The 24,594-nt window shown below is 40.4% G+C and overlaps 2 protein-coding genes across 4 annotated transcripts in view; both read right to left on the bottom strand.

Moving 5' to 3' along the window:
• Positions 1–3,147: 3,147 nt before the first annotated feature.
• Positions 3,148–12,619, bottom strand: LOC103758246 (cytochrome P450 2J6). The gene is made up of 9 exons (XM_008924493.3): positions 12,449–12,619; positions 10,700–10,862; positions 10,190–10,339; positions 9,077–9,237; positions 6,729–6,905; positions 5,965–6,106; positions 4,300–4,487; positions 3,916–4,057; positions 3,148–3,402 (listed from the first exon to the last, which is right to left on the bottom strand). Exons 1-9 carry the CDS (start codon positions 12,617–12,619, stop codon positions 3,224–3,226), a joined length of 1,473 nt encoding a protein of 490 aa, XP_008922741.2. The 3' UTR covers positions 3,148–3,223.
• Positions 12,620–12,623: 4 nt separating this feature from the next.
• LOC103758245 (cytochrome P450 2J6-like) overlaps positions 12,624–24,594 on the bottom strand; it is a 27,123-nt gene continuing 15,152 nt past the window's right edge. For 2 of the 3 annotated variants that reach the window (XM_008924492.3, XM_029960790.1), the window contains 7 exons: positions 23,635–23,784; positions 23,084–23,244; positions 22,228–22,404; positions 21,437–21,578; positions 20,341–20,528; positions 19,376–19,517; positions 17,540–18,115 (listed from right to left, as the gene is read on the bottom strand). In XM_008924492.3, the coding sequence (XP_008922740.2) occupies positions 17,937–18,115; positions 19,376–19,517; positions 20,341–20,528; positions 21,437–21,578; positions 22,228–22,404; positions 23,084–23,244; positions 23,635–23,784 (1,139 nt within the window). In that variant the 3' untranslated portion in view covers positions 17,540–17,936. Of the gene's footprint in view, positions 12,712–17,539; positions 18,116–19,375; positions 19,518–20,340; positions 20,529–21,436; positions 21,579–22,227; positions 22,405–23,083; positions 23,245–23,634; positions 23,785–24,594 lie in introns of those variants that run through there. The other variant, XM_018075021.2, reaches the window with a different exon arrangement.

Below are 24,594 nucleotides of genomic sequence, written 5' to 3'. Positions count from 1 at the left end.
TTTTCAAGGCAATCGTTTCTAATTTATCTCTCTCCCCCAACAGGGAAAAAATAGTCTTTTTGAAAAGAAATTCTGGTAAGTTTTACCTGCTCTGTATCCAGTGTAATCTTACAAAATCTACTTCAAATTTACTAATTTATCAGAATTTTTTATTTAGAATCAATGTGGTACACTCCCTGTCCTTTTAGATATTCAAAGATTTTTCCATCTAAATGATTTGTCATCAGGAAAAGTCATTTGTCCAGTGATTTCTCTACCAGGATGTGAAGAAAGAAGTTTCGACCTGGGGCCTTCACCCCTCCAAGGCTGCAGCCTCACAGCAGGACCTCTGTGTATTTTTTTAGTCTTGCAGCCTCCAGTTTTCACATTATCAGTCATTTCTCACAAGTCCAGGTATCCAAACACCCTCCAGCCCCTTGTTAGCCCCTTGTCACATCCTTTATCATACTCTTAATCCCAGCCCAAAGCTCTTCCTTGTGCCTTTGGCATCATTTCTGCTAAAGCATCCCTCTGATCAGGGGATCTGTGTCTCCTCTCATGCTCTGACCACTTCAAGAGGCTTTAAACCTTTTTCCTGGTGGTGTTTTCCTGAGGGAGGAAGATTTCCTGTCTGTTTCTGACTTTGGCCCTCTGCTCCCCTGCACGATGCCTGTCCTGGCAGCAGTCCTGTCCTCCCTCCATGTCTAAAGCTGGGGCACACCACAGGGGCAGGAGCAGCCAAGAAAAAATACAAGGGCAGGAAATGGAGCTGGATAGAAAGCAGACTGGCACTTGTAGTCTCCACTGGGCTGGAGAAGGGAGTGAGTGTGAGAAAGGACCCTAAGACCCAGCCCTCCTCCATCCCATGTGAAGTGGCCACTGTGAGAAATTGCTCTGTCAGCAGAGCAGCCTTTCCCTCCAAAGGGCTGCACAGACCACTCCCCAGAGAGCCAGCAGCCTGCCTTCCCCTCAGCTTGGCTCCAGACACCTGTCCAGGTGTTTTTTCACAGGTCTTTTTGCCACATTTGCCTGTGAGAACTTGGTTGCCTCCCTGATACCCACTCAAGGTAGCAGCTACAGCCTTCTCTCTGCCTGGCGGCTCCTAAGACAGCTTCCCCACCACAGTATGAGGCACCAGTGGCATCACATCACCCCATCACCCTTCTGCCTTCCTCCTGCATGCTGGTCAGAGACCAGTTTTCTCTTTGGACTCAGCTGGACTTTCTCTGTATCTCCTTTTTACCCAGTACCACAACTCTCTTCCAAAGAAACCACGATAAATTCCCATCCTTCTTTCCACCAGGTAACAATTGAGAGCTTAAACGGAATATATTTATTTTTTAACATTATATTTCTATGGCAGACAACAAAAATTCCAAGAACCACCTTAGATCTCCCACTTCTCCAGGGCCATCTTTTTTTTGCCAGAGTTTCAAATGTGAAACTCTGAAACATTGAGGTCCACTTAATTTTTCCCACATATTTCTCCAGGATGACATTCCATAGCTTCAAACCCTACTTAGTTTTGAGCTCAATAGACACTTTAACCAGTGTTCAGCTGGAGCTAGCCTGGAATATGGTTCTCTCACACTGGAAAAGGGAGATGACTGTGGGTTGGTATAGACTACAGATGAATCTGGGATTCATCTTACTTTATTTGATGGAAAATGTATTTATGAGATTGCCTAGGCTCCATTTTCTACATAATTATTAAATGCAACCACCAGCAGCATTTCTTCGGCTATTCTTCAGGATTAGTGATTTTTAATTTGCTCAAGGCAAACTGCTGCCTCTCCTCTTGCTGTCCAGCTGGATACAAATGAGTCACCTCTTACCAGTGCAGAGCTACTGCCAGGGGGATGTTGGCAGTTTGAGCATGAGGGGACTTCATAACAATCACCTGCCTGTCAGGACATGCTGGACATGGGTTGAACCATCCCATAAAGGTAAGCCTGGAGGGGAAGAAACTGGCAAGCCAGGTTTCATCCTGTATGCAGATTAGTGATCTCACACATCCCTGCCTGTTAGCCCGGGGTGCTTTAAAACACAAGGTAGGCAGAGGTACCTGAAACAAATACAGCTGTGATAATGATGTCAGTCCTGGAGATGGCACTGTGAGCTAATCAGGGTATAAAAATAATCCTTCCTGTGTTGGCAGACAGTATCCAATTTTCACCTCATACAAGAAGAACGTATCTCAATGCCATAAAAAAAAAAAACCCTTGTTATCTGCCAGTAAGCAAATTTGCCAAATCTTAAATATCCACTTTTGCAAAGTCCTTAGTCACCAGGCTTATAAAGGGCTTCAAGAATTCTTCAGTAGTGCCAAATCTTCTCTTGGTCATGATATCCTAATTTATGCTGACTGATGTAAAAGCAGCTAATTGTGATCAGGAATTCATTAAAGAACTAAAAAAGTAATGAAGCTGAATAAATTATTGGAGGATCTGGAGCAATCACCACCAGTCGATGACCTGTCATGAAGAAGACATTCTCATGTTGCTGGCAACCAGTGGGATCATCAAAAAGGACAAACTATCAACACTGTGACTGCTCACTGTTATCATTTGTCTTCCAATCTTGCTCCTTGCCTGTGTTAAGAAAAGCTCTCCAGAACTGGCTGATGAAGCTGCTCTTCTATTTTCATCTGAAGGGATGAAATTCACCTGTTTTAGTGGCTGAAACCCTGAACTGTCCTGCCAGGTGTCAAGGATAGACTTGTATACAACAAGCTTGCTCAACAGCAAACAATATCATTCTGAGGCAGTGTTATCTCAGGTAATATTATGTCTCTCTAGAAAGCTTCCTCCAAGAGCTTCCTATATCTCCTGCACCCACTAATATCCTGAGACAGACTGGAAAACCTCTGAGCCTATCTCCACAAATGCCTCTGTGGCTTATGAGAAAGAATGCCCAGATCTTTCAATTTATAGTCCTTGCTTCAGGTTCTTTCCCTGTAAATCCTCTTTCCATCTGGTAATAAATAAGCACCAATTCTAATTCTTCCCTTAATGTTTTTATTTGTTACACATCAGGAGAAATTTAACAAGATTTTCCAAACAGAAAGAAAGAACAAAATATGAACTCTTCGTAATTATAATCCTCAGGATGCAACTGTCTGAAAAACATTTTTCAGGGTAGTGATTAACTAAACGAAGAGGAAAGAAAATCTGAAGACATGGAAAAAGGAATTCACATACAGAAGTAATTTTACAGAATAACTCTTCCCTGCCTCTACCATTTCCTACCGAGGAACGGCACAGATCTGGTAGGGAGGTGGCTTCATCGTGCTCCCAAAAACAAACTTGGTGTTGACTTCCTTCACTCCTTCTGGAAGGGTGAACGTGAATGCCTGTAGCAGGGTGGAAAAGACAATAAAGAGCTCCATCCTTGCCAACAGCTCCCCCATGCACACACGCTGCCCTGTGAAGAGACAGAAAAGGCAATCAACCAAAGGATTTCTACCATACCTCCCTCTCTAATCTGCTCATTTGCTTGTTTTCTGCAGACCTTGTCCTTTTCTCTTAACTTTGTCATTTAATGGTTCAGAACTGAAAGGCTGCTTTTGTTTCCACAGAAAGTTTTGATCTATATTTACAGCGGGCAGGAAAACGTTATAGAAATGATCACCAGGGTGATATAGTTTACACTTACAGTCTTCCTAGCACCATGGATTCTCCTGCCACTACTTTGATAATTGGATCTCTTCTCCAAGAAAAATTGGATCTGTCTCCGAAGAAAAACTTTTCCATGTGTCATTCCTTCTCTTCCTATCTTTTCCACGTACAGTCAGACCTCTCCCTTCTCGGAGATCTTTAGGGCAGTGGAATGTGTGTATACACCCTTTCGTGGGTGCCTTTCCAGTTATTTTGGGGAATGAATGGATCTTGAGTTGTTATCACAAGGAGTAAATAAATCCCTGTGCAGTGCACATACCTATTGCGAATGGTAAGAACGCTTCTCTGTTTACAAAGTTTCCATCTTTATCCAGAAAGTGGCCTGGGTTGAACTGATCAGGTGTCTCCCATTTTCCAGGATCAGACAGAACAGAGTCTATATTTGCAAGAATTACGGTGTTCTGAAAAAAGAGGAACAAGGGTGTGAACAGAAATTACCACTTTAGAATCTACTAATATTTAGGACAAAGTGCACCTTTCCTTGTGAAAGGCCACCAACAGAGACAGTCAGAGCTTAGGGGCACTGCTAGAACACAGAGGATACAAGAGTTCATGTCCCTAATCAGAAAAACCCTCAAAAGCCTGTCTGAAATCATCTGATGGACCAAAATCAAAGATATTCAAATATGCAGCACATTTGTACCTTTGGAACATGATATCCCAGCAGCTCCGTGTCCTTCAGACTCAGTCTGGGAAGTGCAATTAAGATTATATTACTGTATCGCTGGATCTCGTGAACTACAGCGTTTGTATAGGGCAACTTCTTTCTGTCCTCATAGCAAAATACATGGGAACAACCAAGAACAGCATCCAGCTCCTTCTGAACTTTCTCTAAGGAGGAATATTCAGCTTTAAATATACAACCAACAATTTATAAAGTCTGCATTCATAATATTTCTTATTGCTTTTTACAGTCATAATAGCATCCAACAAGATGAAAAAGATATTTTATAAAAAAGAATGCCTTCAACTTCCCATACGGATGATCTGAGTAAAATCTGACGTTAAGGTTGTTTATAGGTTGTATACCCAAATAATACTTCAAAAATAGCAATGGCAGATTAAGTAATTCTATAAGAAGATGTAGGTTCCTGTTACATTTACTGCTCTAAGGTAATTTATAAAAATATTTTTATTAGTATTTATTTTTACAAGCAGGGAGTCAACTGGAAAAAAATATTAACTGTGTATTAGGAGAGAAGTTTAGTAATTGATCAAGGATTATTCTTCACTTAGAAGCACACAGATTTTGCTTGTTGTCTACAGGTGGCCTAACTGCTATTCTGTAATTACTTGCCTTTGGAAGCAGTTACACAATTAATTAATTAATTTAATTAATTTAATTAATTTAATTAATTTAATTACTTTTTCTCAAGAACTTCTTTTTTTTTAACTTATAATATGAGCTGAGTTGGCAATTTCTGATTAATTTTTATTAATACTACAGCCTTTATAATTGCAATTAGAATCGCCCAAGGAAACTTATGAATGTTTTAATATATCCTGAGAGGGTGAGAGACCATGTGAAAATTCAGTACATGCAACCCAGTCTCAAATTTTAGGTCTTTTGGAGCAGTGTTTTGTAACAAAAATCGGAGATCCTTTCTCCTTTACACTTCCACTATTTTCTACTTGCCAGGCTCCTGCTGTGCCTGGTACCAAGCTTAAACTCTCAAATATGAGGCTGTTGAAGTGATTTATATACCTTCTAATCCTTTCTATCTCATACACTCTGACTCTACCTTTTCACTCATTTTACTCTGCCAACCTGTATCTTTCTTCTGTTAATATCATTATTAAAAGCACACATTTTCAAGATACTCAACCCAGTATTTTTTTACATCTGTTTATACCTAGATATCTGTGTTTGAAGTTCTAAGATTGATGGAATAACCACATATATTAGAAACATCTACTGTATTTTAGTTATTTCTGCTGCAAAAAATGAGGAGCAAATCAAAGAATAGCAGTCATGGATTTAAAAGGATGACCTGAAGGCTCCACCTTGTCCTCAGTGGAAGTCTAATCATTCTTGTCTGTGGAGAGGCAATGGAGCAATTTATCTTGTCTGAGACTAAACTCCTCCATCTCATTAAATTAATCACGTCTTGCATTCTGTGTAGATCTCTTGAAAACAAAACCTGAAATAACTGGCCTGTATGTTAGAAAGGATACATCAAGAAACAGATACGTTCAGTTCACCTGATTTATACTCTAATAGTTGCTCTACTATTCTTTGAAGAGGCACTGCTACTATTTGAACTTGTATAATTGCTAAAGAGTTGGAGACCTCTTTGGATGTGCTTACCTTGAATGTCAGGATAAATCGCCATAAAGAGCAATGCCCAACGTAAAGTGGTGGCTGTAGTTTCTGTACCTGCTATAAAGAGGTCAAAAATAGTCTGGATCAAATTTTCTTCATCATAAGTAGATTCAGCATCTCCTTTAGTCTGCAGATATGAATTGAAAAGAAAGTTATGGCACACAAAAAAAGAACTAAACCACCTCACAGGAGTATTTACTGATACTACACAAAAAGCCCTCACCTTCCTTCCCCCACAAAAGAAAAAAACAGGCACACACAAAAAAACCAAGCAAACAAAATAAACAAACAAACAAACAAATCCACATAAACCACAAAACCACAAAAGGGCTAGAAAATAAAATTTTCTGAATAAAAGAAAACCATTTTCTAATATTCTCCAATACACTTGTCAATTTATCTTATCCATATACACATCTTGTTCTTCAGCCATGACACAGTTACTACTGTACATACTTTCTACTCCTGCTGCAAATCTCATCATAACTGTCATTTCTAGTTGTAACTTAACCATATGCAGATCTGTTGCTATTGTAGTTATGGATAATCTACCTGAAAATTAACTCACTTTATTACTTCTTCCTCTTGCTGCTATCATTTACTGTCAGGTTTTTTCATTCATCTATGTATAAGGTTTTCTATGGAGAAATTGTATACTTCTATATTTATATTAGATATCATTATAATCAAAGGAACACTTAAAATCGCTTGTTGTTAGTGAAGTGTGAGAGGAGTCCAGAGATACTCACTTTATCTATCTCAGTCAAATAGTAATCGATGAAATCTCGATTTTCGTCCGCTTTTCTTTTTTCTTTGTGGCTTTCAACTTCCTTTGCTAATAGAGCTTTCACAAAATCTAACTTGGACTTAGTCTCTTTATATGCTGCTAGGAAATGACTTGTAAGCCAGGGAAACAGTTCATACACCTATAAAATAGATATTTTAGATATGTGGTATTACCTATAAATATGTGGTATTTAGCAAACTAAATTTGAATCCTATACAGGCTTCTGGGTAGTGATAAAAACAAATGAAAGACTGATGACTGAATCTTCCCCATTAGACTGAAAGGATAGTGCCTATCCCACATGTCATTAAAGCCTTTCTAAATCCCATTTTTCTCTTGAGCAGAATTTCTCTTGGTTTTATACTACAAAATTATATGTACTACATATATGTATACTATAAGAATATACAAATGTGATATACAAAGAATAAATTAAATTCCTCTGTACCCCAATTCTTTACTAGGCTCACCTTTAGTACCAAGGACCTCCTATGAAACATGTCCCTGTTCTCACTTTATCCAACAAACATATTTCTATTTCATCACTAAAAAAAACCAGATCCAGGTTGACTTCCTTGACACATCTGCTGACTGAAAATAGAACTATCCAAACCCAGGTTTATTTTCTTATAGCAGAATACTGAATGCATTGAGATTTTACTCAGATCACCTTCTCATAGATGAGAAGCAAATGTATCACACCCCTGTGATATGCAAAACAATTAAATGACATAGAAATACTGAGGGGGGGTTCCCTTCTGTTTATTCATTGTTCTAAACATATTCACACTCTTGTCCTTACACCATTACAAAACCACATCTCAGCAGAGAAGAAATAAAACACTTCCTAGGTGAATTCTATTCCTCTATTTCATTTCACTTTCTGTTTTCCCCTTTTAGAGATTGCATCATGTCCCTCCAGTTACAGAATTACTGCAGCTTAAATTATGCATTTGGCCATAACTTCTGGGCTGATCTATTTAAATGGCAATTGCATGACAAAGATTTATCTCTCTTGTGGCCTATTCAGATTCCTGGCTTGTATTTCTTCTTCATCCTACTGCATAATTTTACTTGACACTATCTGTCCACTTACCAGGAAAACAGATTAGTACAGCCCATCATTAAAGGATTGTACATCCCTGTGAAAACACTGTGGAGAGCAGGACAGAATGAAATGCAGGACTAGAATGTTTTTGTTGGCTGTTGATACACAATTAAGATGTTTTAAGAACAGTTTATAAAAATACCTACTGAGAGAAGCTTGGAAATAGCTGAACCTGTGTCTACCCTGGCTAGAAGGTAGTTTAGGAATGATTCAACCTGCATCTCCTGGGATAAAAAATCATAAGTAGTTTTATTTTAGCTTATTTACCAAAAGTATTGAATTAGTCCTCAAATTCTCTAGGACCTTGACTAGAGCAGTTTCCAGTTAGTCAGAGATGGTGGAAATCATGCAAGACTGTGAAAAAGCCAGATGAGTTCCAGCAAGTTCTGCAGAAGCAGCTGCCTCATACATGGGTAAATTGACTTTTTGACTATACACAGTACTGTGGTTTCCATTCAAATACTGTTCATTATAAAACTGCCCCTGTTTGAGGCCATCTGTGCCACTGCTTTGGCAGCTGCAGTCACAGCTGCACACACAGAAGCAAGAGAGAATTTTTCTCTCCAGTGGACCAAACCACTGAATTCTTGTAAGGACGTGCAGAGATGGGACAGGTGTTGCTGCCAAAAGCTATAGGGGAAAACTACCATTAAGCAATTTCATGACATGTTACCTTTGCACAAAACAATTGCTCTACTTCAGTTTCTATGAAGTTAGTTAGCAGTAGTGAAGGAAGTAGTAAAGACCCATATGACTCTTGACATTTTTTGACAGCCATATCATACCAGAATGAAGAAAGCCACTTTGTCAGACAGAAATTAATATAAGTCTTTTTCTGAGCTTTTCAGATATTTGGACCTGTATTTTACTGATGAGTTTCAGGGACTGTTTCAAACATCACAGTTGTACAGGTAGTGCTTATGCAAGAAAGTCCTTTGTATGTCTCCCAGACACGTAACAAACCTATGTGTTTCCATCTCTGTCCCACAGACACAACAAATGTCTGTCCTATGATGAAACATAAGCAATTGAAACAAGTTTTGAACTAGGCATCTGGAAGTACTGTTCAGATGTATACTTCAGCAATTCCAGGTGCACTAGTATTTATTTTTGTTATAGAAGTAACAATCAAGTTGCCTTTTTCATTGCCTATATATAGAAATCAATCAATCAAACAAACAAACAAAACTAATTTTCCTCACAAAAAAAGTGATGCTGTTCCCAAATGCTGTTATGGCATCGATGGATTCAATCAAGCGGTGGAAATTTTCATCATCTCTGGAGAAGCGATGTCCGAAAATCACAGAACAAATCACATTTGCGACAGCATGAACCACAGGCATAGTGGGGTCCAGAGGTTTTCCTGTAAAACAATGAACTGCATTCACTGTTAACACTTAACTGTTCTTGCTTTACCCACTGACAGGAGAACTGATAACATTTTGTAAACATTTCTGACATTAATTAGTTCACTGGATGTCAAATCCCAATTTGTTGGCAAAAAGCCCGAGTCAAAAAGTAACTTCAGACACCTAAAACACACTGATGGTTAAAAAACGCAAAACTGCTGGTGGGAATGGAATTAGTAGTAATAATTACAAAAATGGCCAGATTCCACCGAACCTTGGCATCAGTAGATCTCATGTTTGGCAATAACCAGGGTACCAAAATTGTCAGATGAGACATTAAACACATAGATGAATTGAGAACCACCTCCTATTCTTTGCTCATATAATGATAGAATATTTGAGCCTACTACCTATGGACTCACCCTGTTATTCAGCAGTACAATCTGAACAAATTCTCTCTCTTACTGAGGAGCTTCACCACAAGCCATGTGAGCTGAGCTTTTTCCACTGCACTTACCAGAGCAGAGAACAGGGTTGTGCAGCCTTGATCAAAGCATTTCATATTTTATGTTTTGTTTTTCTTTTCTGCACAGGAGTATGGGGTGTTGTGACACTGATTTTGTTACTTTTTGCTCTTACCCTGATGCTGTTGCCATGAGTAATGTAAAGCTGATTCAGAAGTAATAGCACTAACAGATAGGGACCAGTATATACATATTGGTATATTATATATACCAGTATATACAACCAGATAGGAGATTCCAGTTCTAAGCTCACGCTGTGGGGTTTCACACTCCTGCAAGGAAATGTCTCGTGCAGGTCACATGATACAGACCTTTGAGACTCAGCTCTGCATATACACTTTAAATCCATTTTTGTAATCAAATAGTTTGAAAAGCTAATGGTAAACCATCCTTCAGCAAAATCTCCCACTGCACAGACCGACCTGCCCACCAAGTCACATACCATTGGTTTTCTGTAAATATTCCACCAAATGACAGGCCTCCTCTTGTAGCCGATACTCCTGGGTTTTCTTCCCTACTCCCATTTTCCTCATTGTTGCAAGTCCAAAACGCCTCTGCTGCTTCCAGAGATGGCCATTAGAGAACATAACACCTGGGATTATAATGAATTAATGCTGTCAATACCTTATAAATTAATGAATTGATACAGTCGATACATCCAAGGAGCTGCTCTTTTATTCTAATTATTTCAAATTTTCACCAGCATTCCTCTTTCCTTTCTTCTTGCAGTTTAGCCATCTATTTCCTGTATAGAAACTCTCACATTACTTCTATGGTGCCATTATTGTTCCAACAATAATGCTGGAACCAGAAATAGAACTGTTTCAAAAAACTCATGAAAATAATAAACTTTTTTCCCAATTATAAATTAAGGGCATTGAGGCTCTAAATCAATTTCCAAAACTAGGGTTGGAATGAACGCATGAAAAGAATTTCTGAGAATAATAATTACCATTTCCATGTGACACAAAGTGAAAGAGACCTCCTGTGGGCCTTCCAGCAACATCTTCAGCATGAACAGTCAGACCTTCCTTCACTGCCTGAAACCCTTGTAGGACAACTACAGGACGTTGTGGAACCCATAAGGTGAAGATATTACCATAAATTTTGGCCATCTGTAGAACAAAGCAGCATCAGAACAACATGGGTAAGAACCAGTACATTTAAATCAAACAAAATAAACCAGATCCTTTCCCTTGGCAGGTGCCCCAAGAGTAACTGACTTTGAGAAGAGAGCAGCAAATCTGTTTTTGCATATTATGTAGTTTGAAGTCAGGTTTCTATCTAAAGTCTCACTTACTAAAGATCAAGATGTTTCTAAAACGTTAGCCAACATTGCCAAAGTCTGCAAATGCTATTTATCATGTCTTACAATTCAAACTCATTGTCGATGGTCTCTTACATCTTCACTATTTATTACAAGAAAGCATTAGCTCATGAGTTTGACATGAACCATCTACAGATTCCCCTTTGTGTATCAAGACTAGCAAAAGCAGCCAAGAAGGTGACTGATGCAGGAATCACCCTCTCCTTTCTAACTCAGCTGTGATAGCCTTGTCTTCAAATGCTATGCATGCAAAAATCACTGGAAGTGGGCAAGACAGTCCTTGCCCTGGCTGCTGATCAGGAACTAGAAAAGTAGCAAGTCTGTGGAGCAGAATGGCCTGGGAAGAGGGGGGTATTGCCAAAACATCCCAAGAAATTCAGGACTAAAGGAGTACAAAATTTTGCTGCTTGGGAGCAAACAAGAGGGAACAGGTATGCACACTGAGTAAAAATGCGTATGCACATGCTTGCACATTTGTGTTTAATTTCATTTTTGTAAGGACTAATTCATGTCTTTTGAAATCTTGGGATGAGCAATGCTATTCTTCAGGTTTGGGGGGTCAGATATAGAAGAAGAGGCAGCAGACAGGCACTGCCTATTATTTTATGCTGTAGAATAATACTACTTTGGCTTGAAATATGCAGCTCAAGAGCAAAGAACTGGCAGGATATGGAAGAACCAGGGAAAAGGAAGGTTGAATATAAAGAGGGAAAATGAGGTGATATTACTTATACACATAAATGTTAAATATTTAATATATATGTATGGGGATTACAAAACAACATGGTACAAACTTTAGAAATGCTAGACATTACAACTGGACTTAAAAAAGGGCTTGAGTATAGGCATACAGTGAATTAGTTCAGTCATTTAAAAGCTCAGTCATGCTCAGAAGACTGAAGTCTCTTGTGAAAATCTGACCAAATTGTATGTCAGAAAAAAATTGATTCTAAGATCTTTCAAAAAATCTGTTGAATAAGTATAAAAAACCTCATCCTTTCTATACTGAAAACATATATGCCCTCAGTAGCAATTTCAAGGAATACTTAGAATTACCAGTGCAAAAACAGAGATACAAAAGGCTACACAGAATTAAAGACTCTGTTGTAAAATGTGTCTTTTTCCTATGTGTAAGGCAGGACTATTATCATCAGTATGGTTTTGTTCGTAAGCACATAAGGTTTTAATTGTTTGTTTCATTGTAAGTGCAAATTTTCATACCAAGAAACAGATATTTTAATCATCTCCACCTATTTTCACATTTATGTAATTTAGAATAAATCCCTCCCTAGCATTCAAAATAAGACTATGTTAAACACACTTTCTTTCAAATCAGCTTATGAGTCTACTAATTAATTGCCAGAAAATACATACTTTTTTAAGGTTCTCATGATGAATTCTGAAGTTCATCTGCAACAGGTTTCCAAAGAAGGGGTATGGAGTTGGTCCAGGGGGAAGTCGTCTTCGCACCCATTGCAGTTTCAGGAACTGTATAATCAGCAGAGACACCACAAAAAATACCAGCACTCCACTCACTGTTACCATTTCCCTCCTGATTTACACGGCAACGTTGTCTCTGGACAGCTGCTCTGTAGACAGAGGATAGACCCACTTTATCTTGCTTTGCTGGTTCCTCCCTAAGAAGAGAAAAAGATGTTGAAATTTCTGTGCCTCTCCATCTTTCCCTCTTTATCACTTTAATTCTCCACCCCAGAGAATTAATTGTTCTTATTTTTAAGCGTATATGTCATCACTCCTTCACATTGCACCTATAAATCTGTCAATCGTTGTTTCTTCAAGGGATGCAAAATGTAGGTTTATTGTTTACCTCCTTGTGCCATGACAGCTGCTGTGACAAAAATCTTTGCCCACAATTCTAGTTTCATAAAAAAACTCTTGCAAGAACAGAGAAATAAAAAAAATTTCCCAAGAGTTTTCACACCCAAGGATGGTGGGGTTAATGAAAGTTCAGGCTGATCAGTAGCCATCACGTGCACCAACCACATGCACTGCCCCTTCACTTGCCCCATATTATTGTTTGACTCTGATGTTCTCTGCTACTCCTTTAATATTTTGGTTTTCCTCACGGTTTGTATTTGTATAGTAAGGTCTTTGGCCAAACCTTTTAATTTTGTGCCTGGGGCACATAAAATGTTAAGTACTCAAATTAATCATTGGGTAACAGGAGTTTGATGATTATAATGGCATAACACCCAGGTGTCCACAGACTCCCTGTTCAGCTGCACGGGTAAGTGGGGCTGCATGGTCTTCATGACGAAGCAGAAAGCATAATTTCTCCCTCCTCCTCCAGCTGCCTCTCTGCTAATCCCACTGAATTGCTTGCAGCAGGAGTAAAGATGATGCACAGCTGCCTCTGTGAGCTTCTTTCACAAGCACTCTCATGCACCTGAGCAAATCCAGCTCTGCAAAGTGGGGCATTTCAGACAATACAGCTTTGGCGCTTGCGCAGGAACAGCACTAGCTTAGACTCGGCTCATCTGAATTAGACAGGAGCGTGTGGCGTTCTGGGAAGTCACCTAAGACGGTCTTGCTGCTCACATGCCAAACTTATGGAGCTGGCACAGCTAAAACCAAAAGTTGTGAGGTGTGAAGCAAGTTGATTTACCCTAGAAGTGAGGCAGAGAGATAACCTTTGCCCAGTGTTGCTGGCCAGCAGTTGAACTGAGAGCTGGGATCAAACTGAGGAACTGAATTGTCTACTTCAGAGACCACTTGTATGACTTGTAGTTCCTTCACTGGTGTTGTGCTTTCTATATCTCAAACTGCTCCCAATTCTGAATTCAGTATTTTCCAAAGTCTCCTTGAGAGGACACTCACAGCCCCCGAGGCTTGCCTGCCCTGTGCACTTGCACTCCCATCTGGCCCCTGAACAGTCCTGGCTGGCTACTCTGCACCTCCCCTGGCTCTCCAGACTTACTCTGACTTTTCCACACAAATTAGCCACATTCTGGTGATTGTACCTCGCAGCCTCGATGTGAATTGCTTGCATTTAGAAAGGCAGCTGCCAAACAGCTTTGCCAAGTCTTTGGAAGAGACATTAAAGGGAATACAAATTGCTTTCCTCCTCATACAAGATGGTGTTGGGGGACCAGGAAAAGGGAAACCTGGTAAGATAAGATCAATTCAATTCTCACCTTCCACGAGAATTGAATCCTTGGGTAGGCAGGGGTTAGAGCTCAGCAGAACAGAAAGGTATCCCTCTAACCAGTGAATCCTCCTGCTTTCCCTTTCCCCAGGAGAGCTCCTGGCCTGTTCTCTTCTCTTTGTGCCTTTCAGCTCTCGGAGGAAGATCCATTCGCCCTCTGCTTAGACTTTGGAACTGAAACATGCCATGGCCTGTGCCTTACTAGCCTCATGGCAGCTTGTCTGCACCCCATTACTTACACTCTATGCCCCAAATTCAGTTTCAGGAATAATCCCCACCTCCCACTCACAAAGCTCATGGCCAGGAAAGTACTGGATGCAGCTACTCAGAGAGGGAGCTCACCTTCCCACGTTAATAACAGGGTTTCAGGACATGTTCCCTGCCTCACCTGCCTGCTGCCCTACCCTGAGGGGTGATGATAGGAAAGCACATCTTTTTAGATACTGTCTGACAGGGATAGATATCAACAGCTAGAGAGAAATCATATGAGGAGTGGCTGAGGGAGCTGGGGGTGTTTAGCCTGGAGAAAACGAGGCTCAGGGGAGAACTTATCACTCTCTACAACTGCCTGAAAGGAAGCTGTAGCCAGGTGGGTGTCAGCTTCTTCTCCCAGACAACAAAAGATGGGACAGGAGGACATAGCCTCAAGCTGTGCCAGAGGTGGTTCAGGTTGGACATCAGGAAGAATTTCTTCGTGGAAATGGTTGTGAGGCATTGGAATGGGTTACCCAGAGAAGCGGTGGAGTCAGCATCCCTGCAGGTGTTCAAGAAACGACTGGAGGTGGCACTTATTGCCATGGTCTAGTTGACAGGGTTTTATTCATTCAGAGGTTGCACTCAATGATCTCAGAGGTCTTTTCCAACCTAAATGATTCTGTGAAATGAGGCAGCAGAAGCATGTAAACAAAACCTGACTCTTGAAGAGGGAAAACCTGGGGGTTTTGGAAAAAATTCACAATGGAGATACCATTCCTTTATAAAAATGTATAAAGGACTTCTATCTCCACTGGGGTCTTTCTTAAGATACTTCAGGTGAAAAAAGATTTAAAGCAATGTGGATCCCATTTGTCTATTCCTAAACCTTTCCTCCTATTCAGTCTCTCATTTGTCCTATACTCTGAGATGCCTGAGACTTGGGTGTCAACACAGCAGGCACCAGTTACCCAGTTGCTTCATGCAACCCACCCTCCACTCCTGACAGAGTCTACATCAACACCACACAGTGCAGCACCACACAGAGCTAGAAATGGATTAGAGAGCAGGAGAGCCACATCAGCTTGATGTGCTTGGCGAACTGAGCTAACACATCTCTTTTGCCAAGCAATGAGTAGCTGCAGCAGCAGCAGGCTTCAGATCAATGGGAGTCATGATAAAAGCACCTAGGCCCCTACCCAGAAGCCTGAGAAAAGAGTACTAACACTTAGGATACTGTCCTCCTTCACAAAAATGAAACACATCTTTTAAACCAATAATATTATATTAAGGAAAGTCTGACATGGTGGATAAACAGGGCAATGACAACCAATTCTTGAAGCATAATTGCAATAACAGTTGTGAAGCCTTCTCCTCAAGAAAAGAAATGGATAAAGCAACAGTGCATGTGCTACACCTACTAGCAGTCCTCACTCTGATCCTGAATTTTAAATCTTGCTGGGTAACAAAGCCAACCTCACAGTGAGAGTGGCTTCTGGCACTTGCTGCCACTAGTCCTGCTTGGGCACTGCTCCTCCCAGCATGCACTCAAACTCAGCAGCTCTGCTGACAGGCTCCTGTCAGAAGGCTGTTTGTGTGCAGCTGCCCCGTGCTCACACAGAACTCCCATAAACTTTGATTCACACACAGCTTTTGGGAAACACCACTTCAATGTCTCCTACCCTGCTCCTCCTTTGCAGGTACCAAGCTTTGCTCCACAGGACTGCAAGCTGTCCCCTTAACTGTGCATTTGAGCATCTGTCATGTGAAAAGTGGGAGTTTAGATTTTTGTTTCTCAGTCCCTTAGGAAAGTGGAGACCCTGATGTCAGACAGTCTGTCAGCATCTCATAATGAGACCCTTCACTGAGAGATTCACAAGATCAGAGGTTACCTGATCTCCCTTGTTAGGGGGAACTCAGCAGAGCCAAGGCCCCTCAGCGGGTCCTGCAACTGGTGTTATCCACTGCCAGCAACTGCAAGGACTCACTTTAACAGTTTATAGAATAACACTTTTTTTTAATACAAATTGTGACAGATTAATAAGGTTTGAAGGTTGTCGGTGATAGTTGTCTACTGCAAAAATATGTTTTAAACCAATCTACTGATACATATATTAAGTAAGCACAAGTTCTGATACGAAACAATCTACTAATATGCTATGGGGTAAGCACAAACAAAAGCTCTAGTTCTAAAAGCAGCATTTAATGCATGTAGAGTATATTTCTCACCCCAGGTGTCCCTCTGGTGGGGGAGAAGAGGGACTCAGCCTGTTGACTGATCTCAGCAGTTTTGGTGGAAGTCTTATCCCACTTTCCCCCTATCCCCAACTTACTTTTATTCTATTTTCTTTATGTTTGGGTGGAATTTGAGTGGCTCTAGTCATAAATACCTTTTATTTCTGATTGGTGTACCTAACTGGGGGGGGGGGGGGAAATGGTCGTGCTGTGGCACCTGAGGAGGGGGTTTGACATGGTTGTTGTCTTCATCAGCAGAACATCTTGATTCTCCCTTACCAGACAGGTACTGCATGGTCTCAGTACCACAATGCTCTCCCATTTGGCTGGGATTAGAATGGAGGGGGCCACGCAGTCTCCACGTTGTTCCACACTCTGTTCTGTTTCTCTGAGTAGATGTTTATCACTGTGCTGGGGAGCACGTTGGCTTCAGTCCATCCAGGGAGCTGCAGCTCCTTTTTACTGTAAAATTCTGAATCCCCTCCAGGTTTAACCCTATCCATCTTCCCACAGCATCCATAAAGAGACATGGCCAACTCAGTTTGTTGTACATCATGGTCATTACAAACCCCACAGGGTGAGAGGCTCCCTCTTTCATGGGATTTTCAGGCCAGCTCACTGCTCCATTACCACTTACACCCACTGTGTTTCCCCAGCAGTGGGGTTCCCCTCTGCAATTCTCCAGTAGGGAACAGGAGTTTACCTTTGCTTTCAGCACAAGTCAGGAGCCTCACACCCAAACGAAGGGCTCTGCTGTTGTACCTCTGTTGCTTTCAGTTTCAAGTAATCATTTCCCCATGACTCTCAGCTAAACAGACAAAGCAGCTGCCTCACAGCCAGTTGAGATTCCCCTCCACTACTCTCTATTCCCATGCAACCATACCTAGGGGCTCTGGCAATGCCCAGAGCCACCACCTCTGGGAACAGCATTCCCATACACCAGGATTTGAGAACATGTGGGAAGCCCCCTCAGCATCTGGCTTTAAAGTTCCTTCGCCCTCCAGGAAGATTCCTGACGAATTTTTGTAAGACTAGACAATTGTCTATGTTTATTTCATTGGTAACACAACAGGGAAAGAAAAAGAAGTACAGACATTTTCCAGAAGCAGGGAAAAGCAGAGAATTTTTCAAGGCTGGCTTCTTAGCCCTATAACACAGCAAGGACAGATTCACACTGAACTTGATGTAAAAATGAAAGCCATAAAAGTGGCACAAATATCAGCAAACCTGTGGCCACGCCTCTTTCTTAAATCTCTAACACCTCACAGCCTAGCGCGGAACTGCACAGAGCTTGTATGGATGGGGTTTCATGGTGCTCCCAAAGATAAAGTCTGTGTTGACTTCCTTAACTCCTTCTGGTGTAGTGAACTTGAATGTCTGCAACAGCCTGCAGAAGATGATGAAAAGCTCCATCTTGGCCAGCACCTCTCCCGGACAAGCACGGTGGCCTGCAGAGGGCGAAGGGAAAGAGAAATCAGTCCCCAGCGAGGTCTGTAACCAGAACCTGCTTCCCAGCTTTTCACAGGAGCATTGCTCAGCCTCATCAAGGAACAAAGAGCTTTGCTGAATTTGATGTTTTCCTCTCAGATTGAACTGGGCAAACAATTGAGATGTCTGCAATCCATCTTTGCAGGACCTGCTTGGATTACAGAAAAAGATACCAAGGTTGCTTCTCAGAAGTTTCTTCGGCCTTTTTAGCCACCAGTGCACTTGTAACAAACGTGGGTAGAGCCCTTTCCAAATCTTCGTTCGCAAAGCCTAGCCATGAACCTATAGGACTCTCCAGTTCTATGAATGGACTCTCAGTCTCTTGATTCCAAATAAGAAAAACAAGAAAGTATCTTTAGGTTTTCTCAAGCTTCCACTTAGAACAGGCTTATAACAGTGAAAAATCAGAATACAGAAGACATTCTACATCTGATGAAACATTTTCCCACATAATGCTTTCAGTGAAAACAACTTGTTACAGAAAAATCTCTTCCCAATTTATTAATTAACTCTGTGCAGGATATAATTCCTAGAGACAGACAGTGACAAACTTTGAAATGTAGTGGTTAGCTCATTCGACTTGGATGTGAGAAACTAATGTTCAAATTCCTCTTCTGCCCAATTTAGGCCAGAAACCTGAGCCTGACGTTTTCAACATCTCTGTTGAGGGCTCTGACAACCAGGCTATTCCCTCCTGGCATGATACTCAAGAGCTTTTGTTTGTTAAGGCTTCTATAAACTCCCACACTGGTGAAAGAGTGACTCCAGAAGCTCCACAAGAAAGACATAGCCAGCTGGGATGTATTTGATCCAGCTTCTGGATCTTCTATTCATCTTTCTGCACTCATGAATATGGAATTATTTATACAAAATAAATCAGCTCCAGCACAGCAGCCTGCCACAGAACAGCCACTGTAAGAGCATAATCTGGCATATGCAGAGGATGACCAGGGACAACAGCGTAAGGACTCAAGTCCACAAATGATTGGGAATTCTAGGGCCTTACTCCTTTTACTTTCTCTGCATTTTCACAAAAATCTAAGAGCAAGTTTTTATACAGTTACCAAGCAACTTTTTTTGGCAGTCAGTCATTTTTCTGGCCTGGGAAAACCATGTGCTTCTGTACTTTGGGATTATACTCCCCTTTGGCCTTCTCCACAGTCAAAATTACACAGCTTCACCTAACCCACACAAGAGGGCTCAGTTCTCAGTGCACCTACCTGCTGAGAAGGCTAAGAAGGCCTCTCGGGTCACAAAATTTCCATCCTTGTCCAAGAAATGACCAGGGTTGAACTGGTGAGGAGTCTCCCAGTAGTCAGGGTCAAAAAGAGTAGAGTCTATGTTTGCTGTAATTAGAGTGCCCTGAAAGGAAGATGTTGTTGGTGCAGTTATGACTCTCAGACATTAAGAAGAAAAGGACACAAACAGATCCCAGCTATAATTCTGCACATGGGGAGGTCGCAGAAATGAAAGATTATTTTATTAGGAAAAAGAAAATGAATCTCAAACAGTTCTGAGGGGTTTTTCTCAAAAAACAAATAAGCAAAGAAACTTCACTACTTCAGGTTCAGGGATTTCCCTGCTGTATTCTTTCTTGTGCCTTTATTTCCAATCTGTTAGGTGGTAGTTCAGAAGAAGTTGGTTGTGGGAAAACATCTTCATTATATTTCAAATATGATGTCAGAGAGGTGATAATAAGAAAAAGAAGTACTAGGTAAATGCAGTAAATGCTTAGTGTTGTCTCAGACATCACCAATGAAGAAAACATCCCATCTCTCAGTTGTCCACATGGCAGACAATATCCTGGCATTAATAGTCTGCAGCACCTTCCCTATGGACACCACTGTCCATTTTGGGCAGTCTTCTCTGTGGTCTTGTGGAAGTGTAAGAGCTCAAATGCTTATAAAGTATTTAAAATCACACCCTCTTGGAAAGTACACCATCAGCACTCTCACAGAACACTAGTTTAGTTGGGGTGAAATTGGGCTTTTGGCAAGCACTGTCAGTCATTTATGAGAAAAGTCACAGGCCAGAGGGCATGGCAGGGGAGAAGTGCTGTCTGCCAGTGCCATCACCAACACTCATCCATCCTGAACTGGAGGGAAAAGGGCTTAGTGGTAAACACAACTGCAAGGACCTTAACTCACGGCCAAAGATCACACTGGAACACAAAGGATATCTGTACCTTTGGAAGCCGATACCCCAAAACAGTTGTATCCTTCACTGCTTCTCTAGGAATCGTGATTAAAACAATGCTACTGAAGCGTAAGATCTCATGAACCACAGCATTTGTATACGGCAGCTTCTTCCGATCCTCATAGCAGACGAGATGGGAGGGACTCAGAACAGCATCCAACTCCTTCTGAACTTTTTCTGAAAAAAATAGAAATCCATTATAGATATAAGAACACTGTTTAGCATGAAACAGCACTTTCATTTCCTTTTTGGATTATAGTACTGATAGAAAAAACTACAATATATAAATAATTTATACTTACGGTATGTTAAACTCTAAATACATTTTTATATCTATACAGTTATGATTTTACTACACTCTATTTCCTAGTTGATAGGTTCTGTGTTCAGACCCAACAGATTTATTGAGCTTTATATTTAAAGGAAGAGGAGCCAACTTTAACTGAAACAAAAACTTCTTATGAAGAGATCAATTCAGTTAAGCTATTATTTTTACTCTAGGTAAATACAGACTCACAGCACACTAATGAGGGTGTTGCAAGGAAGCCATCACAACAAACTGATGTAATGCTGAGAACTGAAACAGGAAAATATTACTACACCATCACCAACTGTTAATCTCTTTGGGCTGTTATCTCAGCTTCAGTAACTAACACAGTTTATACAGTCTTAGAGGGCTTAAGGTCAGATTTCATACTTAAAACCTAAACTAGTAAGCTCAGAGAGTTTTTTTATTTTATCAGCATTTGAAAGGTATATGTGTGCACAGGGTTCTGTTTTTCCAGCATTCTAGCATCAAAAGAATGAAAAAAATATGCTTACAGTACTGAAACAGTCTGACAAAAATCAGCAAGACAAAATTCACTGTCAGAAGCTGAACATCCCTGAAATTATTTTAAAATATCTCTCTGAAATTTTTTTGCAACACTGGCTTATTAAAAACAAACCTCAAGAATATAATCTTAAAAAAAAAAAAAAAAAGGAAAACTTGATTTTAAGAAAAACTTGGTCTTAGCTAAAAAAAAAAAAGTAGAACAGTTAATTCTTCAACTTGAATCATACCCATGTTTGTGTCTACAACTCACCTTGGATGTCAGGATAAGCCAACATATAGAGCAGAGCCCAACGCAGAGTGGTGGCCGTGGTCTCTGTGCCACCAAAGAAAAGGTCAAAAACAGACTGCACCATGTTGTCTTCATCAAATGTAGAATTCGGGATATTTTTAGTCTACAGGTGTCAAGGAGAAATGTAAAATGGGGTACATCTGTGTAACAGCACTGAGACAGACAGCAATCACTGTATTTAAAGGAAAAATATTTCTGGAGGGCAGAGAAAAATACAGGTACCTGAGCAGAACACAGGTTCTGCAAAGACTTTCCTCAAATAAGTACCTCGATACTGTTATGCTACCTTCTGTTTACTTCCACAGCAGAAAACACATTTCAAAGTATAATATATATGTTACCCTTTCAAAATATTTATGCTATGTTTTTGCCATCATTTTAAAATTGTTCTTATAATCATACAGTACCACTAAGCACAAAAATAATAAAAGCAAATATTAATAAGGCACAAAGAATCAGAATTAGGCAGCCATCTAAATACCCCAACCTTTTCAAGGTCCTCCCTACCGCCCACTGCCCAGCCCTCACTAAGGATTCCACAGGATGACAACAAGCCAATGTAAATAATGTGTACTACTAGAACAAGTTATTGAACAAACTATTCAAAGGTCATATTTTGACTTTGACAGCAGGGTTTTTAAACTGTAGTTGTAGAGCTCTGTACTAATGCTGGTGTGTACAGACAACTGTAGGGAAGGGACAGAGAACCCTTTATGACAGGATCTGTGTTACATACAGCATGAATTACTCACTTTCTCTATCTGATCCAGGTAAAAGTCAATGAAATCTTCTGGTTCACCTATTCTGCCTTTTTCCCTGTGGCTTTTGATTTCCTGCCTTACAAAGGAACAAACAAAATCCCGTGAAAATACTGCTTTCTGTAGAGATCCTGAGAGACGCTCTGCAGCCCAGGTGAAAATTTCACTGATCTGTGGAGCAAGCATTCAACACAAAGGCAGTAAGTGAAAACCATATGAGAAGACTGGTGATAGAGATACAGTGTGGACATTTTTGGTGCTAAATTGCTGAATTAATTTCTCTTGGAAAAATGCCGTGTCACCAAAGAGAAATGTTGGGTACATGTGGAGTACATGAACACACATTAAAACTCCAAATTAAAGACAACACGGTTTCCATCCTGGAATCTTTCCTATTCTTACTGCATAACTCCACTGTTAATTCACCAACAAAATAATCTGCTTTTGCAGATAGATGTAACATGTATTATTAATAATAAATCTCATATTAATAAACATTTATCTCTATTACCTTAGCACACAGGAAAAAAAATTCATTCTCTTTCATTCTCACACAAAGAATATCACCTTTTCACCTTAACAACCTTGGTGTTTCTCCTACAGAAAAGTTCAGTATCCCAAGCATATTGCCTTTGCTGGGACATTCTAATAAAGATTATTAATGTAATATTCATAACTGCATTATGTCAAACCCAAAGCACTGCAGGTCCAGTTCATATTCACAGTCAACATTTTTATCAGTATTAAATAATGCAATAACTATCATAATAGATCATTGTATAATTATATTGCAATAAATAATGTGCTCAATAAACAAATAAGGTGCATATGAAATAAGTAATTTTCTCACATAATAAATGCGGCTGTTCCCAAAAGCCACTATAGCATTGTATGCCTCAATCAGCTGACGGAAGGTTTCATCTTCCAGGGAGAAGCGATGTCCAAAAACCACAGCACAGATCACATTAGAGACAGCATGGACAATGGGGAAGGAAGGGTCAACAGCTTTTCCTGCAGACAGAGAAAAGCATTCATCTCCAAAGCACTTCCTTTACCTCCTTTGCTATTTGGGAAGCAAGATCACAGTGACATTTTATAATAGATGCCCTCTATGGTATTTAGACTGTTATTCACAAACTGTGTTACTCACAAACACAAAATTCACTGGCAAATGTAATAAAAGATAAACCTCATTCAAAAATGAGGACAGCAAGGCATCAAATCTTTAACTCCCAGACTTAGAGGTTTTTTGTTTGTTGCTGAGGTCTGACTGTACAGTTTCGATTGCACTTTAAATCTAAGATGTGCCCAAACCCACTTCATTCTGGAGCAAAAACAGTCTTTGCCCTCAGAGTCCTGCAGACTCTGTGTCAGTTCCCAAGCACTGTGCCAAAGTCGTACCATCTTTGTCTCTGAAGAACTCAACCAGGTAATGGGCCTCAGTTTGTATCCCACGCTCCATTCCTTTATTCCCCATTCCCAGTTTTCGGAGAGCTCCGATTCCAAAATGTCTCTGTTGTTTCCAGATGAGACCGTTGGAGACCAAGATACCTTCATCCAACAAGAATCAATTTTATGTCATGTTAACATTCATACAATTGTAAATGATAAACACCATAAGAATCACCTTCTCATCATGCTGCTGCTCAAAGAGGAGTGTTCTTTTAATTGTATGTTATAAGAGGCAGAGTAAACACCTTGGTTAAGATATTCCCAGCCCTGCAAAAAAACCCACTCAGGTCTCTGGCCTCACCCACATGCTTTCCAAACCTAGTCCTATTCTTTCTGAAGCATCCAAGAACAGTGGTCATCACTCAAACCTCCACCCAGCAGCCTGCTGAAAGCTGCAATAATGTGGGTTGGTTGTTGCCTTTTATTTGCCCAGGCTTTGAAAAAAAATTAATCTTTCCCCTTATCCATATAGAAAGGCTTGTAGCCCAGTTGATGCAATCTCTTACAAGACCTAATTTATTATCTTGTACAATCTTCTAATACAATTAATACTTACTTGTAAGCTGTGCTTGCCAACATCCCTGTGGGGACATTGTGTCCTTACAGATGTTGCCACATATTAACTCTGCAGGAATGGCAAACACAGCTTTCCTCAACCAAAAGTAAGCTCAGGTTTCCTCCACCTGGAAACCTGGTGGTGTCTCTGATGAAGCTACTCACAACCAACAGAAAGATTTTTGTGGAGGTTATTGGGGAGGTCTGGGCATTTCCTGTGCTTGAGCTTCTCAACCTTATGCAAAACTTCTGGATATCATCACATCTCCCTGTTGCTTATGCTTCAAAAATAAAGTGGATAATTGGTTCTGAGCACTCACTGTCTATGCTACGAAGTCTCTGGCTTTTAGATAT

This window comes from Manacus vitellinus, unplaced genomic scaffold, assembly GCF_001715985.3.
Source record: "Manacus vitellinus isolate BGI_N305 unplaced genomic scaffold, ASM171598v3 scaffold_29_pilon, whole genome shotgun sequence".
Taxonomy (NCBI): Eukaryota; Metazoa; Chordata; class Aves; order Passeriformes; family Pipridae; genus Manacus; species Manacus vitellinus.
This window is presented reverse-complemented; position numbering and strand designations above follow the sequence as displayed.

What these genes read in the sequence shown, in the direction of transcription:
- LOC103758246 (XM_008924493.3), bottom strand. Translation starts at nt 12,619, where the DNA reads ATGGTAACAGTGAGTGGAGTGCTGGTATTTTTTGTGGTGTCTCTGCTG. An exon ending in CTTTGTGTCACATGGAAATG is followed by an intron (nt 10,340 to 10,699) that starts GTAATTATTATT and finishes TTATAATCCCAG; the next exon opens with GTGTTATGTTCTCTAATGGC. An exon ending in ATATTTACAGAAAACCAATG is followed by an intron (nt 9,238 to 10,189) that starts GTATGTGACTTG and finishes ATTGTTTTACAG; the next exon opens with GAAAACCTCTGGACCCCACT.